The sequence below is a fragment of the Mesoplodon bidens genome (genome assembly GCF_964165515.1).
Source record: "Mesoplodon bidens genome assembly, chromosome: 8".
NCBI lineage: Eukaryota > Metazoa > Chordata > Mammalia > Artiodactyla > Ziphiidae > Mesoplodon > Mesoplodon bidens.
In genome coordinates, this window is record NC_138165.1 from 87,484,799 (window position 1) to 87,497,401 (window position 12,603).

At 39.9% G+C, this 12,603-nt stretch overlaps 1 protein-coding gene across 1 annotated transcript in view; it reads left to right on the forward strand.

Annotated features, from left to right (window-relative positions):
* The window catches only part of CPS1 (carbamoyl-phosphate synthase 1), a 135,542-nt gene that overhangs the window by 105,029 nt on the left and 17,910 nt on the right, over positions 1-12,603 (forward strand). The window contains exons 30-32 of the mRNA XM_081242705.1: positions 306-413; positions 9,777-9,866; positions 11,277-11,447. Coding sequence (XP_081098831.1) covers positions 306-413; positions 9,777-9,866; positions 11,277-11,447 — 369 coding nt within the window. The remainder of the gene's footprint in view (positions 1-305; positions 414-9,776; positions 9,867-11,276; positions 11,448-12,603) is intronic.

The window sequence follows — 12,603 nt, forward strand, 5'->3', positions numbered from 1 at the left end:
TCCATTTTTAAAAGTCATTATGAGTTGGCTTAGTTGCCTTCTTTTCCTGGTATTAATACCTATTCTAATCAATGGAAGAGGGAGGTAAGCTTTCACACACTCTCAGCTGCCCTCAGAGGTGATCTGTCACTGCACAGGGAGGCTTGGTGAGGCTACATTTGCAGCTCTTTCTACTCCTCTCATCAGAGACTTAGCAAAGAAACTGCTCAATGCTGGAGGCATCTGTTAGAATTAGGGGGATGGGTCGGGCAGTAGCCTCATTGAAGAAGAGCTGACACTTCTTTTGCAAATCTTCTTTTGGCCAGGTCATCTCCCATGCCATCTCTGAACACGTAGAAGATGCAGGTGTCCACTCAGGAGATGCTACTCTGATGCTGCCCACACAAACCATCAGCCAAGGAGCCATTGAAAAGGTCATCATTTATAAATAAAACTGGAAGGGGGAAAACGATTAAAAACATTTTTTTTTAATTGGGGCTGGATTGTGAAGGGTCTTTTTTTATTATGCATTTCCTTTTTTTGTTTATAAATTTATTTTATTTATTTATTATTTTTGGTTGTGTTGGGTCTTCATTGCTGTATGCAAGCTTTCTCTAGTTGCAGCAAGCAGGGGCTACTCTTTGTTTCAGTGCTCGGACTTCTCATTGTGGTGGCTTCTCTTGCTGCGGAGCACAGGCTCTAGGCACGTGGGCTTCAGTAGTTGTGGCACATGGGCTCTAGAACGCAGGCTTTGTAGTTGTGCTGCACGGGCTTAGTTGCTCCGTGGCATGTGGGATCTTACTGGACCAGGGCTCAAACCCGTGTCCCCTGCAGGCGGATTCTTAACCACTGTGCCACCAGGGAAGCCCATTAAAAACATTTTTTTAACTAGGTAGCAGTAGGACATGCCCCAGGTAAAATTTAATTTTAAGAGGAACTGCCTCCTCTGAGTCTGCTAGGTATTTTAAAGATGACAATTTCCTTCACTGCCCTTCAGAGCCCATTTGGTTGTATGCTAGTGCAGTGGTTCTCTAACTGTATGCATCATAACCACCTGGGGGACTTGTTAAAATACAGGTTACAGGACTCCATCCCCAGTTTCTAAATCTGTAGTTCTGAGCAGGCCCCCAGAATTTGTATTTTTATCAAGTCCCCATGTGATGCTATTGCTGCTGGTCTGGGGACCACATTTGGTTAACTACTGCTGCAGATGAGTCTAATGTTTGGGCCACTTACAGGTGAGCAGCATCTAAAGCAATGTTTCTCCGTTAGAAGCAGGTATGCAGCAGTCACGTGAGAACTTTCTAGAACCTATGCTTTCACTGTCTGCCCTTACACTCACCTCAAACAGTACTTTATGATATGTCTCTTTCAAACCCTCTTTTGGAACCACTGCTTTAAAGACCTTTCCAGTAATGATGACTCTGCCTCAGTACTCAATATGCATGCTAGGTGTTGTCTTTGAGGCTGTCATCATTTTTTTTTTTTAATCAGTCAACACATGTTTATTTGCATACATTTTTTAACAACTTTATTGGAGTATAATTGCTTTACATTGTTGTGTTAGTCTCTGCTGTATAACAATGTGAATCAGCTGTATGTATACATATATCACCATATCACCTCCCTCTAGCATCTCCCTCCCACCCTCCCTATCCCACCCCTCTAGATGGTCACAAAGCACCAAACTGATCTCCCTGTGCTATGCAGCTACTTCTCACTAGCTGTCTATTTTATATTTGGTAGTGTGTATCTCACTTCGTCTCAGCTTACCCTACTCCCTCCCCGTGTCCTCAAGTCCATTCTCTACATCTGCATCTTTATTCCTGTCTGGCCCCTAGGTTCTTCAAGAACTTTTTTTTTTTATATTCCATATATATGTGTTTGCATACGGTATTTGTTTTTCTCTTTCTGACTTACTTCACTCTGTATTAAAGACTGTAGGTACATCCACCTCACTACAAATAACTCAATTTCATTTCTTTTAATAGCTGAGTAATATTCCATTGTATATATGTGCCACATATTCCTTATACATTCATCTGTCGATGGACACTTAGGTTGCTTCCATGTCCTGGCTATTGTAAATAGAGATGCAATGAACGTTGTGGTACATGACCCTTTTTGAACTATGGTTTTCTCAGAGTATATGCCCAGTAGTGGGATTTCTGGGTCATATGGTAGTTCCATTTTTAGTTTTTTAAGGAACCTACATACTGTTCTCCATAGTGGCTGTGTCAATTTACATTCCCACCAACAGTGCAAGAGGGTTCCCTTTTCTCCACACCCTGTCGAGCATTTATTATTTGTAGATTTTTGATGATGGCCATTCTGACTTGTGTGAGGTGATACCTCATTGTAGTTTTGATTTGCATTTCTCTAATGATTAGTGATGTTGAGCATCCTTTCATGTGTTTTTTGGCCATCTGTATGTCTTCTTTGGAGAAATGTCTGTTTAGGTCTTCTGCCCATTCTTGGATTGGGTTGTTTGTTTTTTTAATATTGAGCTACATGAGCTGCTTGTATATTTTGGAGATTAATCCTTTGTCAGTTGCTTTGTTTGCAAATATTTTCTCCCATTCTGAGGGTTGTCTTTTTATCTTTTTTATGGTTTCCTTGGCTGTACAAGAGCTATTAAGTTTCATTAGGTCCCACTTGTTTATTTTTTTTTATTTCCATTTCTCTAGAAGGTGGGTCAAAAAGGATCTTGCTGTGGTTTATGTCATAGAGTGTTCTGACTATGTTTTCCTCTAAGAGTGTATAGTGTCTGTCCTTACATTTAGGTCTTTAATCCATTTTGAGCTTATTTTTGTGTATGGTGTTAGGGAGTGTTCTAATTTCATTCTTTTACATGTAGCTGTCCAGTTTTCCCAGCACCACTTATTGAAGAGGCTGTCTTTTCTCCATTGTATATTCTTTGCTCCTTTATCAAAGATACGCTGACCATAGGTGTGTGGGTTTATATCTGGGCTTTCTATCCTGTCTCATTGATCTATATTTCTGTTTTTGTGCCAGTACCATACTATCTTGATTACTGGAGCTTTGTAGTCTAATCTGAAGCCAGGGAGCCTGATTCCTCCAGTACCGTGTTTCTTTTTCAAGATTGCTTTGGCTATTTGGGGTCTTTTGTGCTTCCATACAAATTGTGAAATTTTTGTCCTAGTTCTGTGAAAAATGCCATTGGTAGTTTGATAGGGATTGCATTGGATCTGTAGATTGCTTTGGGTAGTATAGTCATTTTCAAAATGTTGATTCTTCCAATCCAAGAACATGGTATATCTCTCCATCTGTTTGTATCATCTTTAATTTCTTTCCTCAGTGTCATAATTTTCTGCATACAGGTGTTTTGTCTCCTTAGGTAGGTTTATTCCTAGGTATTTTATTCTTTTTGTTGCAATGCTAAATGGGAGTGTTTCCTTAATTTCTCCTTCACATTTTTCATCATGTATAGGAATGCAAGAGATTTCTGTGCATTAATTTTGGATCCTGCTACTTTACCAAATTCATTGATTAGCTCTAGTAGTTTTCTGGTAGCAGCTTTAGGATTCTCTATGTATAGTATAATGTCATTTGCAAGCAGTGACAGTTTTACTTCTTCTTTTCTGATTTGGATTCCTTTTATTTCTCTTTCCTCTCTGATTGCTATGGTTAAAACTTCTAAAACTATGTTGAATAAAAGCGGTGAGAGTGGGCAACCTTGTCTTGTTCCTGATCTTAGAGGAAATGGTTTCAGTTTTTCACCATTGAGAATGATGTTGGCTGTGGGTTTGTCATACATGGCCTTTATTTTGTTGAGGGAGGTTCACTCTTCACTCTATGCCTACTTTCTGGGGAGCTTTTATCATAAATGGGTGTTGAATTTTGTCAAAAGTTCTTTCTGCATCTATTGAGATTATCATATGGTTTTTCTCCTTCAGTTTTTTAATATGGTGTATCACATTGATTGATTTGCATATATTGAAGAATCCTTGCATTCCTTGGCTAAACCCCACTTGATCATGATGTATGATCCTTTTAATGTGCTGCTGGATTCTGTTTGCTAGTATTTTGTTGAGGATTTTTGCGTCTATTGGCCTTTTTTTTTTTTAACATCTTTGTCTGGTTTTGGTAACAGAGGGATGGTGGCCTCATAAAATGAGTTTGAGAGTGTTCCTTCCTCTGCCATAATTTGGAAGAGTTTGAGAAGGATAGGTGTTAACTCTTCTCTAAATGCTTGATAGAATTTGCCTGTGAATCCATCTGGTCCTGAGCTTTTGTTTGTTGGAAGATTTCTAATCACAGTTTAAATTTCAGTTCTTGTGATTGGTCTGTTCATATTTTCTATTTCTTCCTGGTTCAGTCTTGGAAGGTTATACCTTTCTAGAATTTGTCCATTTCTTCCAGGTTGTCCATTTTATTGGCATAGAGTTGCTTGTAGTAATCTCTCATGAGCCTTTGTATTTCTGCAATATCAGTTGTTACTTCTCCTTTTTCATTTCCAATTCTATTGATTTGAATCTTCTCCATTTTTTTCTTGATGAGTCTGGTGAATGGTTTATTAATTTTGTCTATCTTCTCAAAGAACCAGCTTTTTGTTTTATTAATCTTTGCTATCGTTTCCTTCATTTTTCTTTTTCATTTATTTCTGATCTGATCTTTATGATTTCTTTCCTTCTGCTAACTTTGGGTTTTTTTCTGTTCATCTTCCTCTAATTGCTTTAGGTGTAAGGTTAGTTTGTTTGTTTGAGATGTTTCTTGTTTCTTGAGGTAGGACTGTATTACTGTAAACTTCGCTCTTAGGACTGCTTTTGCTGCATCCCGTAGGTTTTGGGCCACCGTGTTTTCATTGTCATTTGTTTCTAAGTATTTTTTTATTTCCTCTTTGATTTCTTCAGTGATCTCTTGGTTATTTAGTAACATATTGTTTAGGCTCCATGTGTTTGTATTTTTTACAGATATTTTTCCTGTAATTTATATCTAGTATCATAGTGTTGTGGTCAGAAAAGGTACTTGATACGGTTTCAATTTTCTTAAATTTACCAAGGCTTCATTTGTGACCCATGATATGATCTATCTTGGAGAATGTTCCATGAGCACTTGAGAAGAAAGTGTATTCTGTTGTTTTTAGATGGAATGTCCTATAAATATCAATTAAGTCTGTCTTGTTTAATGTATCATTTAAAGCTTCTATTTCCTTATTTATTTTTATTTTGGTTGATCTGTCCATTGGTGAAAGTGGGGTGTTAAATTCCCCTACTATGATTGTGTTACTGTCGATTTCCCCTTTTATGGCTGTTAGTATTTGCCTTATGTATTGAGGTGCTCCTATGTTGTATGCATAAATATTTACAATTGTTATATCTTCTTCTTGGGTTGATCCCTTGATCATTATGTAGTGTCCTTCTTTGTCTCTTGTAATAGTCTTCATTATAAAGTGTGTTTTGTCTGATATGAGAATTGCTACTCCGGCTGTCTTTTGTTTTCCATTTGCATGGAATATCTTTTTCCATCCCCTCACTATCAGCCTGTATGTTTCCCAGGTTTGAAGTGGGTCTCTTGTGGACAGCATTTTTACAGCTCTTGTTTTTGTATCCATTCAGCCAGTCTGTGTCTTTTGGTTGGAACATTTAATCTATTTACATTTAAGTTAATTATCGATATGTATGTTCCTACTACCATTTTCTTAGTTGTTTTGAGTTTATTATTGTAAGTCTTTTCCTTCTTTTTTTTTTTTCTTGCCTAGAGAAGTTCCTTTAGCATTTGTTGTAAAGCTGGTTTGGTGGTCCTGTATTCTCTTAGCTTTCCTCATCTGTAAAGGTTTTAATTTCTCTGTTGAATCTGTATGAGATCCTTGATGGGTAGAGTAATCTTGGTTGTAAGTTTTTCCCTTCCATCATTTTAAATATGCCCTGCCACTCCCTTTTGGCTTGCAGAGTTTCTGCTGAAAGGTCAGCTGTTAACCTTATGGGGATTACCTTGTATATTATTTGTTGCTTTTCCCTTGCTGCTTTTAATATTTTTTCTTTGTGTTTAATTTTTAACAGTTTGAGTAATATGCGTCTTGGCATGTTTCTCCTTAGATTTATCCTGTATGGGACTCTCTGTGCTTCCTGGACTTCTTTGACTATTTCCTTTCCCATACTAGTGAAGTTATGAATTGTAATCTCTTCAAATATTTTCTCAGTCCCTTTTTTTTCTCTTCTTCTTCTGGCACCCCTATACTTCAAATGTTTGTGCATTTAATGTTGTCCCAGTGGTCTGTGAGAGTGTCCTCAATTTTTTTCATTCTTTTTTCTTTATTCTGCTCTGCGGTAGTTATTTTCACTATTTTATCTTCCAGGTCACTTATCCGTTCTTCTGCCTCAGTTATTCTGCTATTGATTCCTTTTAGAGAATTTTTAATTTCATTTATTGTGCTGTTCATCATTGTTTGTTTGCTCTTTAGTTCTTCTAGTTCCTTGTTAAGCATTTCTTGTATTTTCTCCATTCTCTTTCCATGATTTTGGATCATCTTTACTATCATTATTCTGAAATCTTTTTCAAGTAAATTGCCAGTTCCTCTTCATTTGTTTGGTCTGGTGTGTTTTTACCTTGCTTCTTCATCTGCTGTGTATTTCTTTGTCCTCTCATTTTGCTAAATTTACTGTGTTTGGGGTCTCCTTTTCACAGGCTGCAGGTTTGTAGTTCCCATTGTTTTTGGTGTCTGCCCCCAGTGGGTAAGTTTGATTCAGTGGGTTGTGTGGGCTTCCTGGTGGAGGTGACTGGTGCCTGTGTTCTGGTGGATGAGACTGTATCTTGTCTTTCTGGTGGGCAGGACCCCTTCCGGTGGTGTGTTTTGTGGTGTCTGTGACCTTATTATGATTTTAGGCAGCCTCTCTACTAATGGTTGGGGTTGCGTTCCTGTCTTGTTAGTGGTTTGGCATGGGGTGTTCAGCACTGGAGCTTGCTGGTCGTTGAGTGGAGCTGGGTCTTAGTGTTGAGACAGAGATCTGTGGGATAGCTCTTGCCATTTGATATTACATGGGGCTGGGAGCTCTCTGGTAGGCCAATGTCCTGAACTTGGCTCTCCCAGCTCAGAGGCTCAGGCCTGACACCCAGCCAGAGAACCACAACCCTGTCAGGCACACAGCTCAGAAGAAAAGGGAGAAAAAAAGGAAAGAAAGAAAAATAAATAAAAAATAAAAATAGTAAAAAGCTATTAAAATAAAAATTTTTAAAATTATTAAATTAAAAAATACTTAAAAAACAGAGAACAACCAAACCAATAAACAAATCTACCAGCGTTAACATGTGCTAAAAACTAAACTAAGTTAACCGTATAAATCCAAAACTAGTCAGTCACATATAGTAAACCCCAACTCTATAGTTGTTCCCAGAGTCCACCGCCTCAATTTTGGGATGATTCATTGTCTATTCAGATATTCCAAAGATGCAGGGTACATCAAGTTGGTTGTGGAGATTTAATCCGCTGCTCCTGAGGCTGCTGGGAGAGATTTCCCTTTCTCTTCTTTGTTCGCACAGCTCCTGGGGTTCAGCTTTGTATTTGGCTCCACCTCTGCGTGTAGGTCACCTGAGGGCTTCTGTTCATCACTCAGTGAGGACGGGGTTAAAGTAGCAGCTAATTAGTGGGCTCTGGCTCACTCAGGCCAGCGGGAGGGAGGGGTACAGAGTGCGGAGTGAGCCTGGGGCAGCAGAGGCCAGCGTGACATTGCAACAGCCTAAGGCGCATCATGTGTTCTCCCAGGGAAGTTGTCTGTGCATCACGGGACCCTAGCAGTGGCGGGCTGCACAGCTTTCCGGGGAAGTGTTGTTAGTGACCTGTGCTTGCACACAGGCTTCTTGCTGGCTGCAGCAGCAGCCTTAGCGTTTCATGTGCGTCTCTGGCGTCCTTGCTGATAGCCGGGGCTCATGCCCATCTCTGGAGCTTGTTTAAGTGGTGCTCTGAATCTCCTCTCCTTGCACACCCCGAAACAATGGTCTCTTGCCTCTTAGGCAGTTCCAGAGTTTTTCCCGGATTCCCTCCCGGCTAGCTGTTGTGCACTAGCCCCCTTCAGGCTGTGTTCACGCAGCCAACCCCAGTCCTCTCCCCGGGATCTGACCTCCAAAGCCCGAGCCTCAGCTCCCAGCCCCGCCCGCCCCGGCGGGTGAGCAGACAATATTCTCGGGCTGGTGAGTGCTGGTCGGCACCGATCCTCTGTGTGGGAATCTCTCCACTTTGCCCTCTGCAACCCTGTTGCTGCTCTCTCCTCTGTGGCTCTGAAGCTTCCCCCCTCCACCATCCCCTGTCTCCGCCCACGAAGGGGCTTCCTAGTGTGTGGAAACTTTTCCTCCTTCACAGCTCCCTCCAAAAGGTGCAGGTCCCGTCCCTATTCCTTCGTCTCTATTTTTTTCTTTTTTCTTTTGCCCTACCCAGATACGTGGGGAGTTTCTTGCCTTTTGGGAGGTCTGAGGTCTTCTGTCAGCGTTCAGTAGGTGTTCTGTAGGAGTTGTTCCACACGTAGATGTATTTCTGATGTATTTGTCGGGAGGAAGGTGATCTCCGCGCGTCTTACTCTTCCACCATCTTGAAGGTCCCTCTCTGTCATCTTAAGTAACTTGGGGATGTTCCTTTAGTCTTCTGGTATATGAGGTTAGGCTTAGCTTTTTTAGTGAGACTTTCCAATAATCCTGCCATCAGAATCTAGGCAGGCCTGTCTGGCTAGTTGTACATTGGACTGAATTCTGAAGATCTTACTTTGTTCTAAAATGTGAAAGTAGCAGGATGCTTTGTAACAGCAGCAACATAAAGGAACACTATCCTGGGATTTCAAATGTGCTTCAATTTTTTATATCAGGATAAATGACCTCAAGAACTCAGATTTTTCCAAATCTCTCAGAGCTCATCGTGTCATGGACTGTGCTTCCTTTTATAACTGACTGAGTTGCTGAACCACTCTTGTAAGAGTAATGAATGAGGAGCTCTTGGTTCCAGCAGTCAGTGCTCTCTCTTTGCTTGAGTACCTTCTATCTCTGGTTGGATACAGGAATTCCTATATGTGACATGCAGAGCCTCCCTGCAAGGGAACATGTTTCCTTCTGACCATAATATCTACCCTTGCAGTCTAGGGCAAAAGAAAAGCACATAAAAGAAATCTCTCTGGGGCTTCCCTGGTGGCGCAGTGGTTGAGAGTCCGCCTGCCGATGCAGGGGACGCAGGTTCGTGCCCTGGTCCGGGGGGATCCCACGTGTCGCAGAGCAGCTGGGTCCGTGAGCCATGGCTGCTGAGCCTGCTCGTCCGGGGCCTGTGCTCCACAGCGGGAGAGGCCACAGCAGTGAGAGGCCCGCGTACTGCAAAAAAAAAAAAAAAAAGAAAAAAAAGAAAAGAAATCTCTCTGGTCTTTTTGCAGTACCATGTAATTTTAGGGCCTGCACTTCTCAGCAGGTAGGTCTTTAGATTGATACAGAGTTTGGACTGCAGTTTTGGTGCTGAAGCAACTAGACTGAAAGGATTCCATTTAGCCCTCAAAATAAAACAAGAGTATATAATTGTAGGTAGATAGATGCATTTGGCAGAAAGATAATCCTGTAAGATTATTCATTCTTTTCCCTGCTATCCTGTTGTGAATATTTAGTACATTTGGTACAAATATTACTTTGTTAATAGAAGCCTAAGAATGGCTTCTATGATTACTATTACTATTATTATTATCAGTGGAGATGTAGTTCTTTGTAAAGAGAAATGAAAGAAATCTAAATTAAAGGTGCTGTATCTTTTTTGTTGGTTTGTTTTTAAACTGAGGAATGTTCTTTAGCACAATATCATTGTCCTTTTTATCTAGGTGAAGGATGCTACCTGGAAGATAGCAAAGGCTTTTGCCATCTCTGGCCCATTCAACGTCCAGTTTCTTGTCAAAGGAAATGATGTCTTGGTAAGAAATGCCAAGGCGTTTGAGAGGACACCACTGCTGTGTTATGTCGTGTTGGTTTGTGTCCCTCTGGTACTTTTCTCTGTGAACACTGCCACAGAGCAGCTGAGACCCCTGCAGCTGATTATGTCTGAGTATGGGAGTTGCACAGCATATAATGCCTGCCTTGTTTGAAGGCACTGTCTCTTGGTGGCACTGATATGTCAGTCACAGCTTTGAAAAGCACTCTGATCCACTGGAAAGAAGATCACTGACTTCCAGCTTCAGTACACTATAGATGGATGCAGTAACTATCATAAAGTAATCTGTCCAGGTTACTGTAGAATAGTCATAAATTACATGTACTGAAGTTTACTTTACTCCTTTCTCAGAGAAGAAAGCTGTTTTGGATACCATTTACCAAAAAAATAAAAAATGTTAAGTCGACTAGGTTAGTCTTAGTTAATTTAGTTTATTTAATGTAACTAATCAGTAACCAATATTGATTCCTCACCTACTATGCAAAGTCATAAGGTGGCTACAGAGACGTATAGAGCCCAGTCTCTGCTCTCAGAGATCCACGATTTAGTGAGAACTGGGAAGAAGATGAATTTATAGATAACTATAACATAAGTTAGAATATAATAGCTGCTAGAAGGAATGTACAAGTAAAGTGGTATTGGAGGCACAGATCAGAGAGAGCCTATCTATTTGTGTGTGTGTGTGTGTTTGTGTCTGTCTGTCTGTATGTATGTGTGTATGTATGTGTGCCTGCACATATGTGTATGAGCATGTATTTGACTGTCATATGCCTGATTTAGGGTGGATCATAAAAGATTTCAAGGAAGATTTTGTAATTTGAGCTGGGTCTTAAAGAATAGCTGGAATTTTGACAAGTAAAGGAAGATAGAAAGGACAGTACACATACAATATCTATGGGGAAATTTGGCGCATTTTAGGATATAGTGACTATTTCAGTTTATCAATGACCAGCTGATGATGACTAGTTCAGTTTATTATTTTTCCAGGGAAATCATGGAAGGTAAACTTGGTACAAGATAACATAGAGGGGTATACTGAGGCAAGAGGATAGAAGTCTTTCAAGGGCTAGACATTAATCTCATGGCCAGTAGAAATCCACTGAAGGCTTTCTAGTAGGACTGTGGCATTATCTGAACTCTGCATTAAAACAAATCTGTCAAGAGTGTGTGGGGATGGAAGTGTGGAACGGAGATGGGAAAAAGTCAGAGTTCAAGGATACTGACGGAAAGGAAACCAGTTAGCAAAAGTCAAGCAGTGGGGAGAAAAGGAAGAGGCTGGCAAAGCAAGACTGGGCCCCAGTAACAGCTGGAACCAAAGTGTCCAGGAGCATATTAATATTGTCATTGTCTCTCACCATCCTTTCTCTTCTTTTGAATTTTGTTATCTCTCCAGGTGATTGAGTGTAACCTGAGAGCTTCTCGATCCTTCCCCTTTGTTTCCAAGACCCTTGGGGTAGACTTCATTGATGTGGCCACCAAGGTGATGATTGGAGAGAACATTGATGAGAAACCCCTTCCAACATTGGAGCATCCCATAATTCCTGCTGACTATGTTGCAATTAAGGTAATATTTTCAAAAATCTTAGTCATTTTTTAAGTCCCAAAGAAATGAAAGGAATAATTTTTCATCAAAAATAATCTTGATATGTTCTGAACCTTGTAACTCAAGTGCTAGACTAGGGGTTTATGATGTTTGCTTTGAATGCAGTTGCAATGCAATGTATGGCATTGCAATGCATGTATACCATATTGCAATGTATAGCAATGCAGTTGCTATACAGGCAACTTTATGTGTACTATTGTGCATTTCAAAAATTAAAATAATATTTAGAATTACATAACTTCAAAACCAACTAGCTGAGTGACTTATAAACTACATTTATGAAGCTGATGCATAATGCTGCCAGTTTAGTTGGTAGACAGAAATTCTGAACATATCTTCTTGGGATAAGGCTTCAGTTGTGCCAAGACTTCAGGAATGCATGAATCTTGTAAAAGTGTTACCTTGTGGTATTGGTTAAATGTTTACTGCCTTGGCTTAGTTCCTATTCTCTTTAGTGGCAGAATTTTTTTCACAGTGGTACTGTGAGGGCAGTGAAATTGATGGCACCTTTATGAAGAGTGACCAGGAAAATTTAAGGTTTGTTCACTAACTTCAAATACAGGCATGCCTTGGAGATATTGCGGGTTCGGTTCCAGACCACCACACAATTTTTTTGGCTTCCCTGTGCATATAAAAGTTATATTCACACTGTACTGTAGTTTGTTACGTGTGCAATAGCATTATGTCTAAAGAAACAATGTACATACCTTAATGAAAAACTACTTTATTGCTGAAAAATACTAATCATCATCTGAGTCATAATCTTTTTGCAATGGTAACATCAATGGTCACCGATTGCAGATCACCATAACAAATATAATAATAATGAAAAAATTTGAAATACTGTGAGAACTACCAAAATGTGACACAGAGACATGAAGTGAGTAAATGCTGTTGGAAAAAATGGTGCCAATAGACTTACTCAATGTAGGGTTGCTACAAACCTTCAATTTGTAAAAATTGCAGTATCTGTGAAGTGCAATAAAGCAAAGCATCATAAAACAAGATATGCCTGTATATATGTATATTTTGAATAAGAACTTAATAATAAATCCATTGTGTTCCTCTAGCTGCCTCAGTATGCCCATGAACAGAGTATTTATAATAATGACCTTTA